Source organism: Oryzias melastigma, linkage group LG16 (assembly GCF_002922805.2).
Source record: "Oryzias melastigma strain HK-1 linkage group LG16, ASM292280v2, whole genome shotgun sequence".
Lineage (NCBI taxonomy): Eukaryota > Metazoa > Chordata > Actinopteri > Beloniformes > Adrianichthyidae > Oryzias > Oryzias melastigma.
Genome location: NC_050527.1, coordinates 646357 through 660303, shown reverse-complemented (window position 1 = coordinate 660303; position 13947 = coordinate 646357). Strand labels below are relative to the sequence as shown.

The 13947-nt window shown below is 35.1% G+C and overlaps 2 protein-coding genes across 4 annotated transcripts in view; one reads left to right on the top strand and one right to left on the bottom strand.

The window, feature by feature from the left end:
- nagpa (N-acetylglucosamine-1-phosphodiester alpha-N-acetylglucosaminidase) overlaps nucleotides 1-8195 on the bottom strand; it is an 18688-nt gene extending 10493 nt beyond the window's left edge. The window contains exons 1-4 of one of the 2 annotated variants that reach the window (XR_002918830.2): nucleotides 7843-8194; nucleotides 5678-5877; nucleotides 5173-5440; nucleotides 2313-2452 (exon numbers count right to left, since the gene is read on the bottom strand). Coding sequence is in view for 1 of the 2 variants with exons in the window: in XM_024268245.2 (XP_024124013.1) it covers nucleotides 2313-2452; nucleotides 5173-5440; nucleotides 5678-5877; nucleotides 7843-7925 (691 nt within the window). In the remaining variant the exon portion in view is untranslated. Of the gene's footprint in view, nucleotides 1-2312; nucleotides 2453-5172; nucleotides 5441-5677; nucleotides 5878-7842 lie in introns of both variants that reach the window. The other variant, XM_024268245.2, reaches the window with a different exon arrangement.
- ndufaf6 (NADH:ubiquinone oxidoreductase complex assembly factor 6) overlaps nucleotides 1-13947 on the top strand; it is a 53244-nt gene that overhangs the window by 21462 nt on the left and 17835 nt on the right. Inside the window, exons 1-6 of one of the 2 annotated variants that reach the window (XM_024268411.2) lie at nucleotides 8754-9009; nucleotides 9567-9666; nucleotides 9884-10006; nucleotides 10174-10230; nucleotides 10500-10602; nucleotides 11146-11279. In XM_024268411.2, the coding sequence (XP_024124179.1) occupies nucleotides 8795-9009; nucleotides 9567-9666; nucleotides 9884-10006; nucleotides 10174-10230; nucleotides 10500-10602; nucleotides 11146-11279 (732 nt within the window). In that variant the 5' untranslated portion in view covers nucleotides 8754-8794. Of the gene's footprint in view, nucleotides 1-8753; nucleotides 9010-9566; nucleotides 9667-9883; nucleotides 10007-10173; nucleotides 10231-10499; nucleotides 10603-11145; nucleotides 11280-13947 lie in introns of those variants that run through there. The other variant, XM_036215815.1, reaches the window with a different exon arrangement.

Below are 13947 nucleotides of genomic sequence, written 5' to 3'. Positions count from 1 at the left end.
AAATAACAACAACAAAAAATAAGAGCCTTTTTTTAATGATTGAGCTAAATATCTGCAATTTTGTAAATAAAGTATCTATCTATCTCTATCACTCACAATTTCTAATGGATTGAAATGTAAACATCTTGGATGATTTTGGCATTAATACCAAGGTGTAACAATAAAGAAAGAAAACATTTTTTGCTAATTCAAAGACTAACTTATTGTCTTTTGCCTAAAAAATGAAATGACTAGATTAACAATAATCAAGTATGTTAAATATAAAGAAATTCTGTCATGCAATGTTGGAAAAAAATGATAAAAGATCATTTTTTTAACTTTTCGAAATTAAATATACTTGGTTAACTATTTTATTTAAATTAAATAGTCAAAAAACTAAACACCCTAAGAATAAGGTTAACCATCGGTGAATTTAAAATAAATTCCAGGCACCTGTTTGACCACATTCACATGCAGCTTTGCTTTCAGAGGTGTGCTCTATAAAATCAATTGCAGCTTTAAACCTGATGTGAACTGGGCCGCATACTTTCACTTCTGCCCCTGCTAACCAAACATGACACCACCGTGTTTTGGTGGCCAGATGAGATTACATGAGGTCAGGGGCGAGTACATGTGTGCCACTTAAAGACTGGAGGTCAGCAATACAGATACTGTTACTTTTATTTATATCATTTTGCCTGCCTCTTTTGTAAACTCTATTTGTAAACTGAAATACTGGTAATATTTTTGGGAAGTTTGTTTATTTAATTGATTTAAATGATCGTCATTTTAATTTTTCTATTCCTTGCTTATTACTGCTAAATTATTACAGATCCACTCTGATGAAAATTGTGTTTTAACATGTTCTTGTGGCATTTTTCTGATGACAGAGGACATAGATTAAGAACGTTTAGCTTGAAATTTTAAGTATTTCTTTATTCAAATAATTGAGAATCGGAAGAAGACAAAAAAAACAGTTTCAAAAAGAGCTTATTTATGATGTAGACATGGGGCGGCCCCTGATCTTTTCCATTCTGATAAATCCACTTGTTGACAAAAAAAAACCATGTATGTCTTTGTTTTCTTGGTCTGAGCGGGAATTTGGCTCAGTGGAAACTCAGAGGAAAATTTCTAACGAACTCTTTCTGCTCTGCAGAAACTTTCCTAGAAAATGACAGAATTCTTTTATTTTGGCTAAAGAAGCCAATCATAATTAAGAAAAAAAAAAACACTGGGAATTATTTTAGAATATATCAAAAAATGATTAAAGGCTTCATATCAAACGGCAAGACTACAACTGCAACAAAATGGGTTCCGTTTTGAAATCTAAGGGTGTATTCAGGCTGGAAATGTCTGTTGGTCCAGACAAGAGTTCGCTTATTTGTTCCGGATCGAGTCCTGAACCTATCGGAGACTTCCATTTTGGACCCCACTTTGTAAACAAAACCACCTGACTAAAGATCTCTTCGGTCATTGGCCAGCAGCTATGGGGGCGGGTCATGGCTGCGGTTTGCAAATGCTTGCCAGGATTTTTCACTTATTCAAACTTTGTATTTTGCTAATGGATTTTGAGCGTCTGTTTGAAGGCAACACTTTTTACTGCAGCTTTGGTACCCCGGACGGTTACTGGGGACACTACGGCTACAGGTACACATGCTAATAAGTGTTTGTGACATGTAGATTGTCGCTAGAATCAATGTGGATCACGTCAAAAGTTGTTTTATGGAGCATTAATTCATCCGACCACATTTTAGTGAGTTTCCGTGTCTCATCGTTGTGGTATTATGACGTTGTTTTTAAGAGAATTCTGTTGGAACTACAATGGAGCTTTTAAGATGACGTCACGGCAGCACCCCGCGCGCGCCACATAGGAGACACAGAAGAGCGAGTGATATGGTTTTCAGTAGCGAGTAAACGGTTGAACTTATTATTTCCTTTTTGCTAACATGACAATCAATGTTTTACATTCGTCCGGGACTCACCGATCCCTCAATTTCCAAAGTGTTTACATCATGTGACCGTCGGGTACGGTGGCTGTTTTGGTTCAGTTGTTCTGCTCTCGGTTCGGTTCGTATTCAGACTGAGGAAACTCAGAGTGAACCGAAGTTCAGTCCGGTTGAAAACAAACCGAGACCACCTCGAAAGATAGGTCAGAGAGCGGTTCCTGGTCCCGGACCAGAGTTCATTTGTGCGTATTCAGACTGAAACTTTGTTCTATGAACCAAATGTATCCAGTCTGAATACACCCTGATCATATAATCAAGCAATTTCACTTAGAGAAGTTTCTTTTAGGATTAAGTTTTTTTTTTTCTTTTGCAAGCGTCACCACGTACCCGTTTCTTGGCTGTCTTTACACTCGGCCTCCAGACTCTGGTTGATGTAAATCTCTCCATTCCTCAACAGCCATATGACACCGCTGACCAGCTGAACAAACGGGTTCGACTGATCCAAAACATCTTCCTGTGACAGATACCTGGAAGTGCAAAGCAAATCCCAAACTCTTAAGAAAACGAACCCCAAGCTGTAATTGTAGATGACAAAGTAGGAAATTCATTAAACTTGCTTTCCTGTTGCAAATGACAAACACGTTGAATCTTGAATTGAATCTTAAATACAGAGAAAAATCATCCTTTTTTTTTGTAAGGAGTAACTCAATAAAAGTTTAAGATACTAAAAAAAAAACGAAAGAGAACGGCTGGTGCAAAGTACAGTACAGCATTTTAAAGATCTGGTTTTAACTTCTGTTTTGAGATATGCTTTGGTTCACATGAATAAACACCAGGAAAATGTTCCAAAAATCCCAACAGAATTTTTTTTTTATTTTTTTTTTTAAGCAAACTAAAGATTGTTGAGGTTTCTTACCTCATGAATAAAAAAACATAAATATCTTTATATGAGGTTATGACTGCAGAGTAAATTGTTTAACTCAATAACATTTAGCTCTACTCTTGATTAGAAATCCGTCGGAGTTAATTTACCCAACATGACTTTTGCTTCATAACGAGTTTGATATTTGTACAACACAAACAGTAGTTGGATGCGTTTGCTGAGGTCGGGTTATCCACCATAAACAAGTTGGTGGCAGTGAGTCACGCAGACATGAACTTGTCACCTGAAGATTGTTTTTGAGTTTGTGTTTAAACTGGACCAGGGGTTACATTGTCATTTACATGCCCACACAAACAGGAAGCCACACGGCTACAATTGTGGTTAGCTTCACACAATCTCAGAGGTCAGTGACAAACATGAAATGAGACGGTATTTTAGAAATGTGAGGTCAGGTGAACAAAACAAGGAGTTAACTCCCGCTGGCTCAGTTTTAGGAAAACAATCATTGTGGACATTTCCCACAAATCTACAGCATCTTCTACGGCACCATATCCATCAACGGTATCCATATCTCTAGTTTATTTTTGGCTCTTTTCATCTTAAAGGCATTTCACCAAAACAAAAACGTGACTTCACCTGGTGTGGATTTCTTAGACTTTTTATTTTGCATGATTTTTGAAAAGCACAGTTTTACTTTAGGGAACCCACTCCGATGAAAATCCTGTTTTTGTTGGTTTTAACCACTGACTGTATAAGAAAGAGTATTTTTAGAGTCAATGGTTTTAACGTGTTCTTGTAGCATTTTTTACTCATGATGGAAGACGTATATAAAACTGTGTTTCTGAGTGTTTCTTTATTCAAATCATGATGGATCAGGAGCAAATTTCTAATGAACTCCTGAAAAAAATTTGTCTAAAAAAAGAAAATGTTTTGGGAGGGCTAAAAACTGCATAATCATAATTCAAAGAGCACCCTGGGATGGCTTTAGAATAGAAAACAATATAGCTTTAAAAATGTAAAACCTGCAGTTCATTGGGTTTCATTTACTGAAGAAACATGCCCTTTGTGGGAAATTAGCTCAGAGGTTTACATGCACCAGAATAAACAAGTTTCCACATCTCCACTATCTCATCTATCGATCGTTTGCAAAGTGGAGGGCTAAGTATGAGCGGCCTCTGAGCAAATTTGTTTTTCAGAACCCTGATTTGAAAAAAAGAAAAAAAAAAATCAGCCAAAGAAAACCAGGTTTCTCCAAATCCCCCTATTCCGGTTCAAGTTACCAAATATTTGCTTTTTATTTAACATTTATATCACCAAGAGGATTGGTTGAGAACATTTTGTCATTTACAATTACTTCGATTTTGCTGACTTTTGAGGGCAAAGTTTACAATCATTCTCTTTAAAATATCTGCAGCTAGTTTAAACTGTATTCGTACTCTGGAATTTGTGTAGGAAACATTAAAAATGTTTTATAGATTTCCCATTAACCCATAATTGTCAAGATGGAGGCTGAGAATAAAGTATAAAAAAAATAAAATAAAAAATGGTACACCAACTTTAAGCTCGTCTGACTTCTTACAAATAAATGTAAAATAAAGTTTCTAAAACTGGTATTTTCTAAATCTATTCAACATGAATTTGAGCAAACTGTATTAGCAGCATCTTTGTAACATTAGACAGCTGGTTGCTGAATATTAAGAATTATATGAAGTGCAGTGATAGCTCATCAGAAATTTGCCTCTGAGTTGTGGGGGGTACCGTTAGTCTCTGCTGATATCCCATCATCCCTTTTTCTACACTCTCTCCCGGTAGCTTACAGCCCCTCACAACCCCACACTAACATTAGTGAAGCAACCAAAACGGTGCTCAATGTCCGTGCTACCTAGATGTACAGTTGTGAGTCAGATGGCAGCTTAGAAGAGGAAAATGAGGACGATAATGGATCTATTTATCTGCAACCGGATGCATCAGAATGGAGCGAAGCAAGGAGACTTTGGTCCACCCATTTCACAACTAACAGTTTTTTCAAACAACATTTTTTTAATCTGCTCCCAATTCCTCAGGATTTGAATAAAGATATAATCAGAAATGCAGTTCTAATCCTTTATATTTGACTTTTATTATGAGAAAAATGCTACAAGAACATGTTAAAACACCATTTTCATAGAAGTGGGTTTTTAAGAAAGTAGTGGATATTTTTTCACCATGTGATCGAGTGACATGAGTCAAGAATGAGTTGGATGTGGTGGAGAGAATTCAGTAGTTTTCCAAAATAAAACTTATTTATAAAATTATTATCCAAAAATGTTCAGCCATTCTGTAGATTTTTTTCTTCCAAAGTATTTTCACGTTAAGACTTCTTACCCAAAAATCAAGCTGCCGTCTCTCCTAATCCCAAACTGGGCGTTCTGGATTCCCCCGCTGTCCCGCACAAGCTTTCCATCGCTCACCACGTTTCCCAAACACTTCCCTAAATTGGTGTCAAAGAAGCCAGCATTCTGGGCGTACAGACACCCGGCGGCTTTGGCGGTGTCCTCCACAGAGACCCTGCGGTTGTTTTTGCAGCCATCTGGCCCTCCAGGTTCCAGCACAGATAGAGTCCTGAGTGGGTCATGGACCACTGTCAAGTGACCTGGAAACAAAGATGCAAAACAAAAGAACACATTCACACGATCTGTCGAAAGGAACTGATTTAATGCTTTATTTAATTCCAACAAAAAGTATTTAAATTTTAAAGGATTAGCCCCATTTCTGGTTGATCCCTATGGATACCAATTTTATATGTACAACTAATAGAGATTAAGTAAAAAATTAGATAAATCTATGCTCTGAGAAAAAGGAACAGCTCCCTTAACCTGGGATTAGTTACCGTAAACCCATCCAGAAGAAGCATCCGTCACAAACACATTAGACTCAGCCACCGGCTGGCCGGCGTGGTTACTGGAGGGCCAGCTCTGATGGGTTGTGTTTCCATAAATGACGGGCTGACACTCTCTGACGTGACGGTGAGAGTGGGTGGGTCCATGACCGTTAGCATAAGGTAGGAGGAGGTCATCATCCAGAGAAGAGCTACAATTGAACAAATGGATTATATTAGAGAAACACCAAGGTCAAAAGCAGCAAAAATAAATAAAGTATGATTTAGAACATGAATGAAAATGGTCATGTATTAAAAATTTGAAGTGGATTATGTCACATTAGTATTGGGAGCTGCACATATTTTGAATCTATTGTCTTGTCTTTCCTACTTATTAAAAAAACATTTGTATGCTGTAAAACATAATTAGAAACATAGTTATTAAGTACATCTTTAATTCGTATTAAATAGGTATGTTGTAAAAATCCTATTTTCCTCCAAAGGATACTTCTGCTCCATTATTTACTGAAAGTATTTACTAAGGTGCCTTCATGCTCACATGAACCTAAAGTTACATCCCATCTATAATTCAAAGGGTTTAATATGACATTGGATTTGAAGCTTCCACTTCTTTTGAAGATCTTTTTACAATGTTCGGGAGTGTTTTTAGAATGACAGGAGCACATTTATTATACTGGACACTGACGTTGGACAGGAAGTCTCTCGAAAGGCGTTCTTTCAAGTTAAAGTAGGTGAATCAAGTTCGTGCACACAGAACCTGCTCTCATGTCTTTATGAACCTTTCCAGAGTCATGTTAGAAACTTTCCACTGAGTTGGTCATTAAATTGTCTAAGGTCTGTTGATATGCTGATGCATGAAGAATTTCTTTGAATGAAACTAAGGGGTCAGGTTCTACTCCTGAAAAAACATCCCATAATACCCAGTCCACCGAACTTCACATTTTTCACAGAGCTTCTAAGCTAAAGAAAAAAAAAAAAAAACACATTAAATTAGAGTTGGAAAAAACAACATTGAGCGAAAGTTTATGAAACTAAATGCAAATGGATTTGACATTGATTATTGTTTACTTGTTTGTTTGTACACATATTTATTTACACTTGATTATTTTAAAAGAAGTACAATGAATCTGAAAAACTTCACCTGCAGTGTTCAGTACCAGGTATTTATCTCTGAGTCACACTGGTGGAATTTTTGGCAAAAGATCTCCTGGGTCAGTGAATCACTCAGTTCAAAATGAACATATATCGACTATGAATTGGAGTGTTATTATGATATAAATCAAATCATTAAAACAAATTGTTACACCTCTAAACTGAACTTTTTTTTGTCACTAACAAAAACCAAAATATATGAAGAAAATGTGAATATTTTTCTATATGTAAAATTGTCTTTTACTTTTGACAAAGGGTCACAAGAACTATTTTTTTATTAGACACCCTGTGAAACAAAGGATCTTTCCGCTGCAGGACATGTATTCCAATGATAATGATTTTTTAATTCCTTCAACTTTGTCAAAGGTGACAGTCTGCATGTCTCTATGATTTTAGATACTTAAATAGCCTCTGAAGTGATTTGAACAGCAACTTCTAGCAGTACAGTATACCTGTAGTACGTTTTAAAGTAATAGCACCACCGTGTGGTCAAAATGGTGAACTACAACAATAAGTCAAGAGGAACCATCAGCTTCCTTGAAAAATAAAAGCAAATGTGACGTCGCGTCTTGTGACTATAACCTATGCACGTGTTAGCAGCAACTTTGGTAGTTAAATATCGAAATTTAAATAAACCATAAACATAATGATGTCATTCATTCACATAGGCTAAACGGAACTACTTCAATGATTAAATTGAAGGTTTTATCGCCTTTGGAGATCGATAAGTCACAATGGAGAGCGATTAAGAGCTCAAAGTTTAAACCTTGGTAGGTGTTGCTCGACAGCTGGCGAGGAAAGTTAGACTCAGTTTCCTTACTCTTTATATTGTAATAAAAATAGTAAATTAATTATAAACGTAAATCAAAAACTGCATCAAGCAAACTCACATATCCATGGTAAATTGAAAAGACTGTAAGCAATAGTGCTATAAGTTTCTCTCAACAAGCTAGCATTAGCATTTAGCAAAAATAAAATAATAAAAATACGAAAAGAAAACTTACCGAGAGTTTTCCACCACAGACACCCGAAGCCAGAGCATCAACAGCAACCAAACATACGCACATTTCACCGATTCTGCTGCCATATGAGGCGTAGAACGACCATGTCAAACTCTCCACTCCTCCAACTAACCCCCTAGTGCAGAATCATCAAAAAGCCCGCAACTCTTACTTCCGGTTGTACTAAAAAATAAAAGTCGCACTTCTAGCATACAAAATAAGGAAAAGAAGAAGACAGATCATTACAGTTTTTTTTATTTTGAACAAGTGTGGAAACATATATTTATGCTATAGCAGAATTTTGAAACACAAAATAAACCATAATTGTCAACCGACGTTCACCTAAGCGACTTTACACTGTTGTACGACGGATATTCTTTCATGAAAATAATGATTTTACAAAAATGATCCTTTAAAGTTGATTAGAAGATATAAAATACAATATAATTAAATAAGGTGATACTTTAATCTTTTTGTCTTAATTTCGCAGTGAGCCCATCATTTCCGGCAAAATGCAAAACTCCAACAACGTGTTTTATTTTATTTACATTTCGGTTATAAACCTGTGCCTTCTTTTATTCAAAATTTACTCCACAAACATTTATTCCATATACCTAAAATATGAACACGAATTACTGAAAGTTTGTGGGGGAAAAAACATCATATCGATGTGTAATTTTAAGAATCTTGTATCGAGGGGTCAGGGGGAATGTTTAAATGTGACACAAGACAGAAGTGTTGCGTTCAATGACCTTTCAAACGTCGGACAAAACTGTAAACATGTGATCTTTCTTTATTTAGTTACATAACTAAATTTATTATGACAAATATTCGTTTTCAAGTTTCAAAAGAATGAATTAAAATATCAACAGGATACAATTAAACTTAAACTCGTAAAAATTACTATTAAGCAAAGGGATCTAAACTCAAACGTTGTAAGTCTGAGCGTCAACAAATGCAACACAAGCAGAAGGCGAACATGGCAGCCGGTGTTAAAGCTAAACATGGATTACTAAACGTCAATATATTACAGATGTACAGTTTTTGTAGAAAAATAGCACGGGAAAACGTTTGTATTCAGCAAGTTACTTGTATACAAAGCGCAAGAGCGTCAACAAATGGGACCGTAAGCTCTGATAACAGTGAAAAGTACTGTCTGGATCTGGTGAGGTGGGTTTGACGTGCATCGCTCGCGCTTGCTACATGATATACAACACAATTTAACCAAACACAAATAAACCAGTTAAATTATGTTACTGAAAAGATTAAAAAATATATATGTTTGGGTAGTTAAAAGAATCCCATGACATTTTTGTCAAAGGGCGCGTTCGAATGGAGTGTAACAACAAACTATTATTTTAGAATTGTATAAAACTTTATTGATCCTACAAAGGTGACAATGATGTTACCTTAGCTAAAAAACAAACAAATACAAAAAGTGGCGCAGTTAAGATACGTATGCAGTTTAGTGACTTTATTCAAATGTTTTGAGAAACAAAAATGTTGACAACTGAATAGTTTAATGCTTTAAAAATGTTTATTAAAAATGTCAGAACATATTTACATATTTGTGTATTTTTCAAGGGTTTCACAATTGCCCTAAACTACCAAATCACTTCTTAGATTTTTTTTCAGTTTTAGCTCATTTTGAGTTTCTTAAAACATGTTTTTTATGTGTTTCCTTGTGGAAGTTTATTTTTCCCCCTTTCCTGTTTGCTCTTCTTCAGGTCCAGAGATTATGAGGGCTTCCTGTGCTCCCTTCTCCTCCCGAAGGAGGTGTGGCGCTCCTGTCTGACACTAAAGGCCTTCAATGTTGAGCTAGCTCAGGCAGGTCTTCCTTCAATCCGATTATTTCTAATTTCTTCTGTTATGAAGTTATTTTACTACTGTCTGACTATATATCCGCTCCTCCTACACCTGCTATGAACATATGTCAAGTCAACACACAATGTTTGAAAAGTTTGAAATAGTGCTGGACATGCGATCCAAACCGCTCTCTAAATGTGTGCGTCTAAAATTAGACTCTTCTTTATTCTGGTACAAGGTGAAGGACTCGGTTTCACAGAAGACCATCGGTTTGATGCGGATGCAGTTTTGGAAGACGGCTTTAGACGACATCTATCGCGATGAGCCTCCAAAGCAACCAGTCGGCTCTGAACTGTGGAAGGTAAACACCAGCAGTCACAATTCCTGGATTTCTCTCCAGTTTGGGACACTTTCTGAAGATTCCAACCATGAGTTGTTTGTAATTTTTTCACTTCAGTTTACTTTTTAGAATAACAAAGCAGCATTTTCTGACATGCAGCACACTTGTAATATTTTGATGTTTTGCAGGCGGTGAAGAGACACAACCTGACAAAACGATGGCTGCTGAGGATCGTTACTGAGAGAGTGAGATCATCTCATTCAGACCTTTGAAATTCATAGTTTTGTAGCTTTCACTTATGAAGAGCAATGTCAGGATTAAAATATGTACAGTATGTCCGGGGTGACCTTTTTTTAAATTTGATAAATTAATATTTATAGATAAATAGTTGCATCTTAACCTAATAATAAGGTATTGGAATTCTAAAAAAACTGCACCTTTTTGTAGTTATTTTTAAAAAAATGTCTGATTCTGAACCTGATAGTCTTAAAAACGTTTTTTTTTTTTTTCCCAGGAAAAGGATCTTGATGACAGAGCTTACAGAAGTCTGCAGGAGCTGGAGACGTATGCAGAGAAGACGCAGTCGTCATTAATATACCTGCTGCTGGAGTGTTTAGGTAAGGACAGAACATTTGTAAATGAAGCATAAAATAAAGGTATGTTATAGTTGCATTAAAAGGTTGCACTCATTTAAAATAAAAACAATTCAAATTAATGGTTTGTATTTTACATTTTTTTTAATTCTGAGCACATTTTCATCTAAACCTGCTTGTCTAACCGTTTCCAATCACAGCAAGCTTTATAAATGGAACTTTTGCATATTTGTCCTTTCAGCCGTTCACTTCTGCGATCACCACAGCATTTCCTGCATCCTCCGGCATCAGGGACTCACTTCACGATCTCTTTCACCACACATGACTAAACTTTTACTGTGTGTGTGAAAAACAATATTTTTTTCAGAGTATTTGCAGAAATTATTATTCTGCTCATTTGTCCTTAAAATAAAATTGTAGAATAATTAAAAAATAAGCTCATTCAATACAAATTATACAATTTTGATCATTTAAAAACACTAAACTGTCTGCAACATTGTTCCTATTGATTCAAAAATAGGTACAAGTAAATCAAATGATGTTTATCTTGTCTGTTTCCTGTTGCAGGTGTTAGGGATGTTCACGCAGACCATGCAGCGAGTCACATCGGGAAAGCTCAGGGAATTGTAACGTGTTTGAGAGCAATTCCCTACCACAGCAGCCGGCGGAAAGTCTACCTGCCGATGGACATCTGCATGCTGGTAGGCCAGAATTTCTCATTAACTTTTGGACAATTTTCCATGTAAGAATGTTTAGTTTTGCACAAGAAACTTAGAGAGCATCAGAATTAGCTGATCATGAATTGACAAAGTGTTGAACAAAATCTGAGTTTAAGAAATTTTTAAAGCATAAAGTAAGATGTGAACAACAGGGGTGTTTTTGGGTCTAATGTTAAATTTCAAAGGCTTTTATTTTGTAAAATTGTTTATGAAAACTGAAGAAAAGTTCAAACATTTTTCACATTCTTGTGTGCACTAAAGAAAGTATTCATAAAAATAATTGTGCAGACAAATCTTTTTTCCAGTCAAAGATAGTTAAAAAAGCTATCCTTTGTTTTTTCCCTTCAATTAAAGAGGAATTTAAACCTTTGAAATGTGTTTTATATTACTTTAAGTGGCAAATATTGAGAAAATATTTCAAGGGAAATCGGTATTTTTATTTAACTGCAACAGACCACGTCTGTCTATTTACATGATTTTTTTGTAACATTTGTAGCACTTTTTAGTACCGCCAAGAAATGAAACAAAATGAAAAAATCCTGAAAAAAATACTGATTGATTTAGGTTTTTATGAATATCTTCTTAGATATAGTTCAGTTTTGACCAAAGAAAAGTTCTTCCACAATTTGTTTTTGAAAATTTCAGAAACTGAATACAAACTTACAGATTTTAAAGCAGATGTTTGTTCAACACACATTTTTTTTAACTCAAAAAGATAAGAAACTAATTCAACAAATGGTTAAAATGTTTTTTCTTTTGTATTGACAAACAAGTGATAAAAAGTGAGCTTTTTGATTTAAAAAATCACTACATTTCACATCTTTTTATTTAAAAAAAAATATGTTTTTCTTTTTAGTAGGTTATTTTAAATTCTATATGAGCATCTGCAAATGCCAACGAATTTATAAAATTCAAATCCATCATACTCTAGTAACTTAGAAAACAATCAATTTTAGGTCTAAAAAAATTAATGGTATTCATCTTTTTCAGCGTCTTTTGAATCTTTTGTATCATCAATATATATTTATATACTATATTTAAATATTTATCACATACTTGATTTGAGTGGAGCAGAGATCCTGTTTGCACTTCACATTACGACCACCAGATGGTGCCAAAGGAGCACCGAAACACCAGCCACTCTCCCATTCAACCTGTTGGGTTGAAGATCCTTCAAATTAAAATTCTGACAAATGAAAGGATTTCCTTTGCAGATTAACTCAAAGTATTTATGTTGGAAGCTGAAAAAGAAACAGATCCTGCAGGAGGAGGAATCCAATAACAAAACACAAACAAGCTCGAGGCTGGAATTTATATAAGAAAAGGAAAGAATAAAGCTTTACCGGTTATGTTAACCAGTTTTTCTTCAAACACCATTCTGTGCTCATTCATACATTTCCTTATCCACCAGAATTGGCAAGTGCTGATACGTTATCCATCCTCCTAGTCATTTGTGAGCTGTGGGATTATGTAACTGCCGGCTTTGGGAATGTTAGTGTGTTTTTCTGCAGTGATTGTTTTTTGAGGCTGTCATAAGGGGGCTGTGTATGGCGGCAACCTTTTAGGAAAAGACAAACCAGTAAAAAAAAAAAATGTGTGTCTAAAAGGTTAAAGATTTCATGTATTTCTTTTTCAGGAGTCAGTAGGGTTCTGACTAATGTGGTTGTCATAATATTTAGTCATTTTTTTGTTTTTGTTTGTGACCTGAGCAGATGGCGCTTTTTTTTGGCACGGTGGGTTGTGAGTCATTCTTCACAAAAGCTTGCTTCTTACCGTAAACTTGTGCACATGTTGCATCTAAACATGAGTCGTCATTAATAAGCTCTCCATCATATTTTCACCTGTAGCAGAACAAGCATTAATAGATCTTTTACTCATTTAGGATTTCTGATTTTTTAATGTTCTGCTCCTGAACACTTCCAAATAATTAAAGGATTCCACTAATTAGAATTTAATTTTTATACTTAAAGGTTTATGAAAACGTGTCTTTAAATGAATAGATAATTTAACTCGGATGATCATAGCGAGCCGTAAGCACTATGAAAGTGAGATTAATTTGTGTGTTTATCTTATTACGGCTCCTCTTTTTTGTTTGTGGTTCTTGGTGCAGTGAATGCAGCAGCTTGAGCCTTTTTGTGTTTAAAATGCAGGTGTGAAAAGGAGCTCTACGCAGATCTGGCTCAAGGCTTGTCGGCATTTATCCTGTAGAACCACAGATATAATGGAATTTAAAGCTCAGGATGTAATAGATCACACGTTTTGACACGGTCTTTAGGTTTTTGGGGCTGAATTTAGGTTTAAAACAAAAGAAAATTAAAAGAAGTCTCAATGAAATGTAAAAAAAAATGACTTCAATAAACCTTTTATTAATTAAGATGAAGGAAAAATAAGAACATTTGTACTTAATATAAGTTTGGTTTTGACATTTTTTCCTTTTTATAATTGTTCAGTCATGGTTCATCTTCATTTTAAGAGATGCTCAAAATAATTTAAGATCTGTATGTGAGCCATGAAAACACTTTTATCCATTAAAAATGCAATTAAAAAATTAAATAGATTTTCAATTTTTGGATTTAAAACAGATTTATTTTAAAGATCTACAACAAGCACATTTTTTCCTAAGGCATATTTAATTAAAAGTATAAGGGTT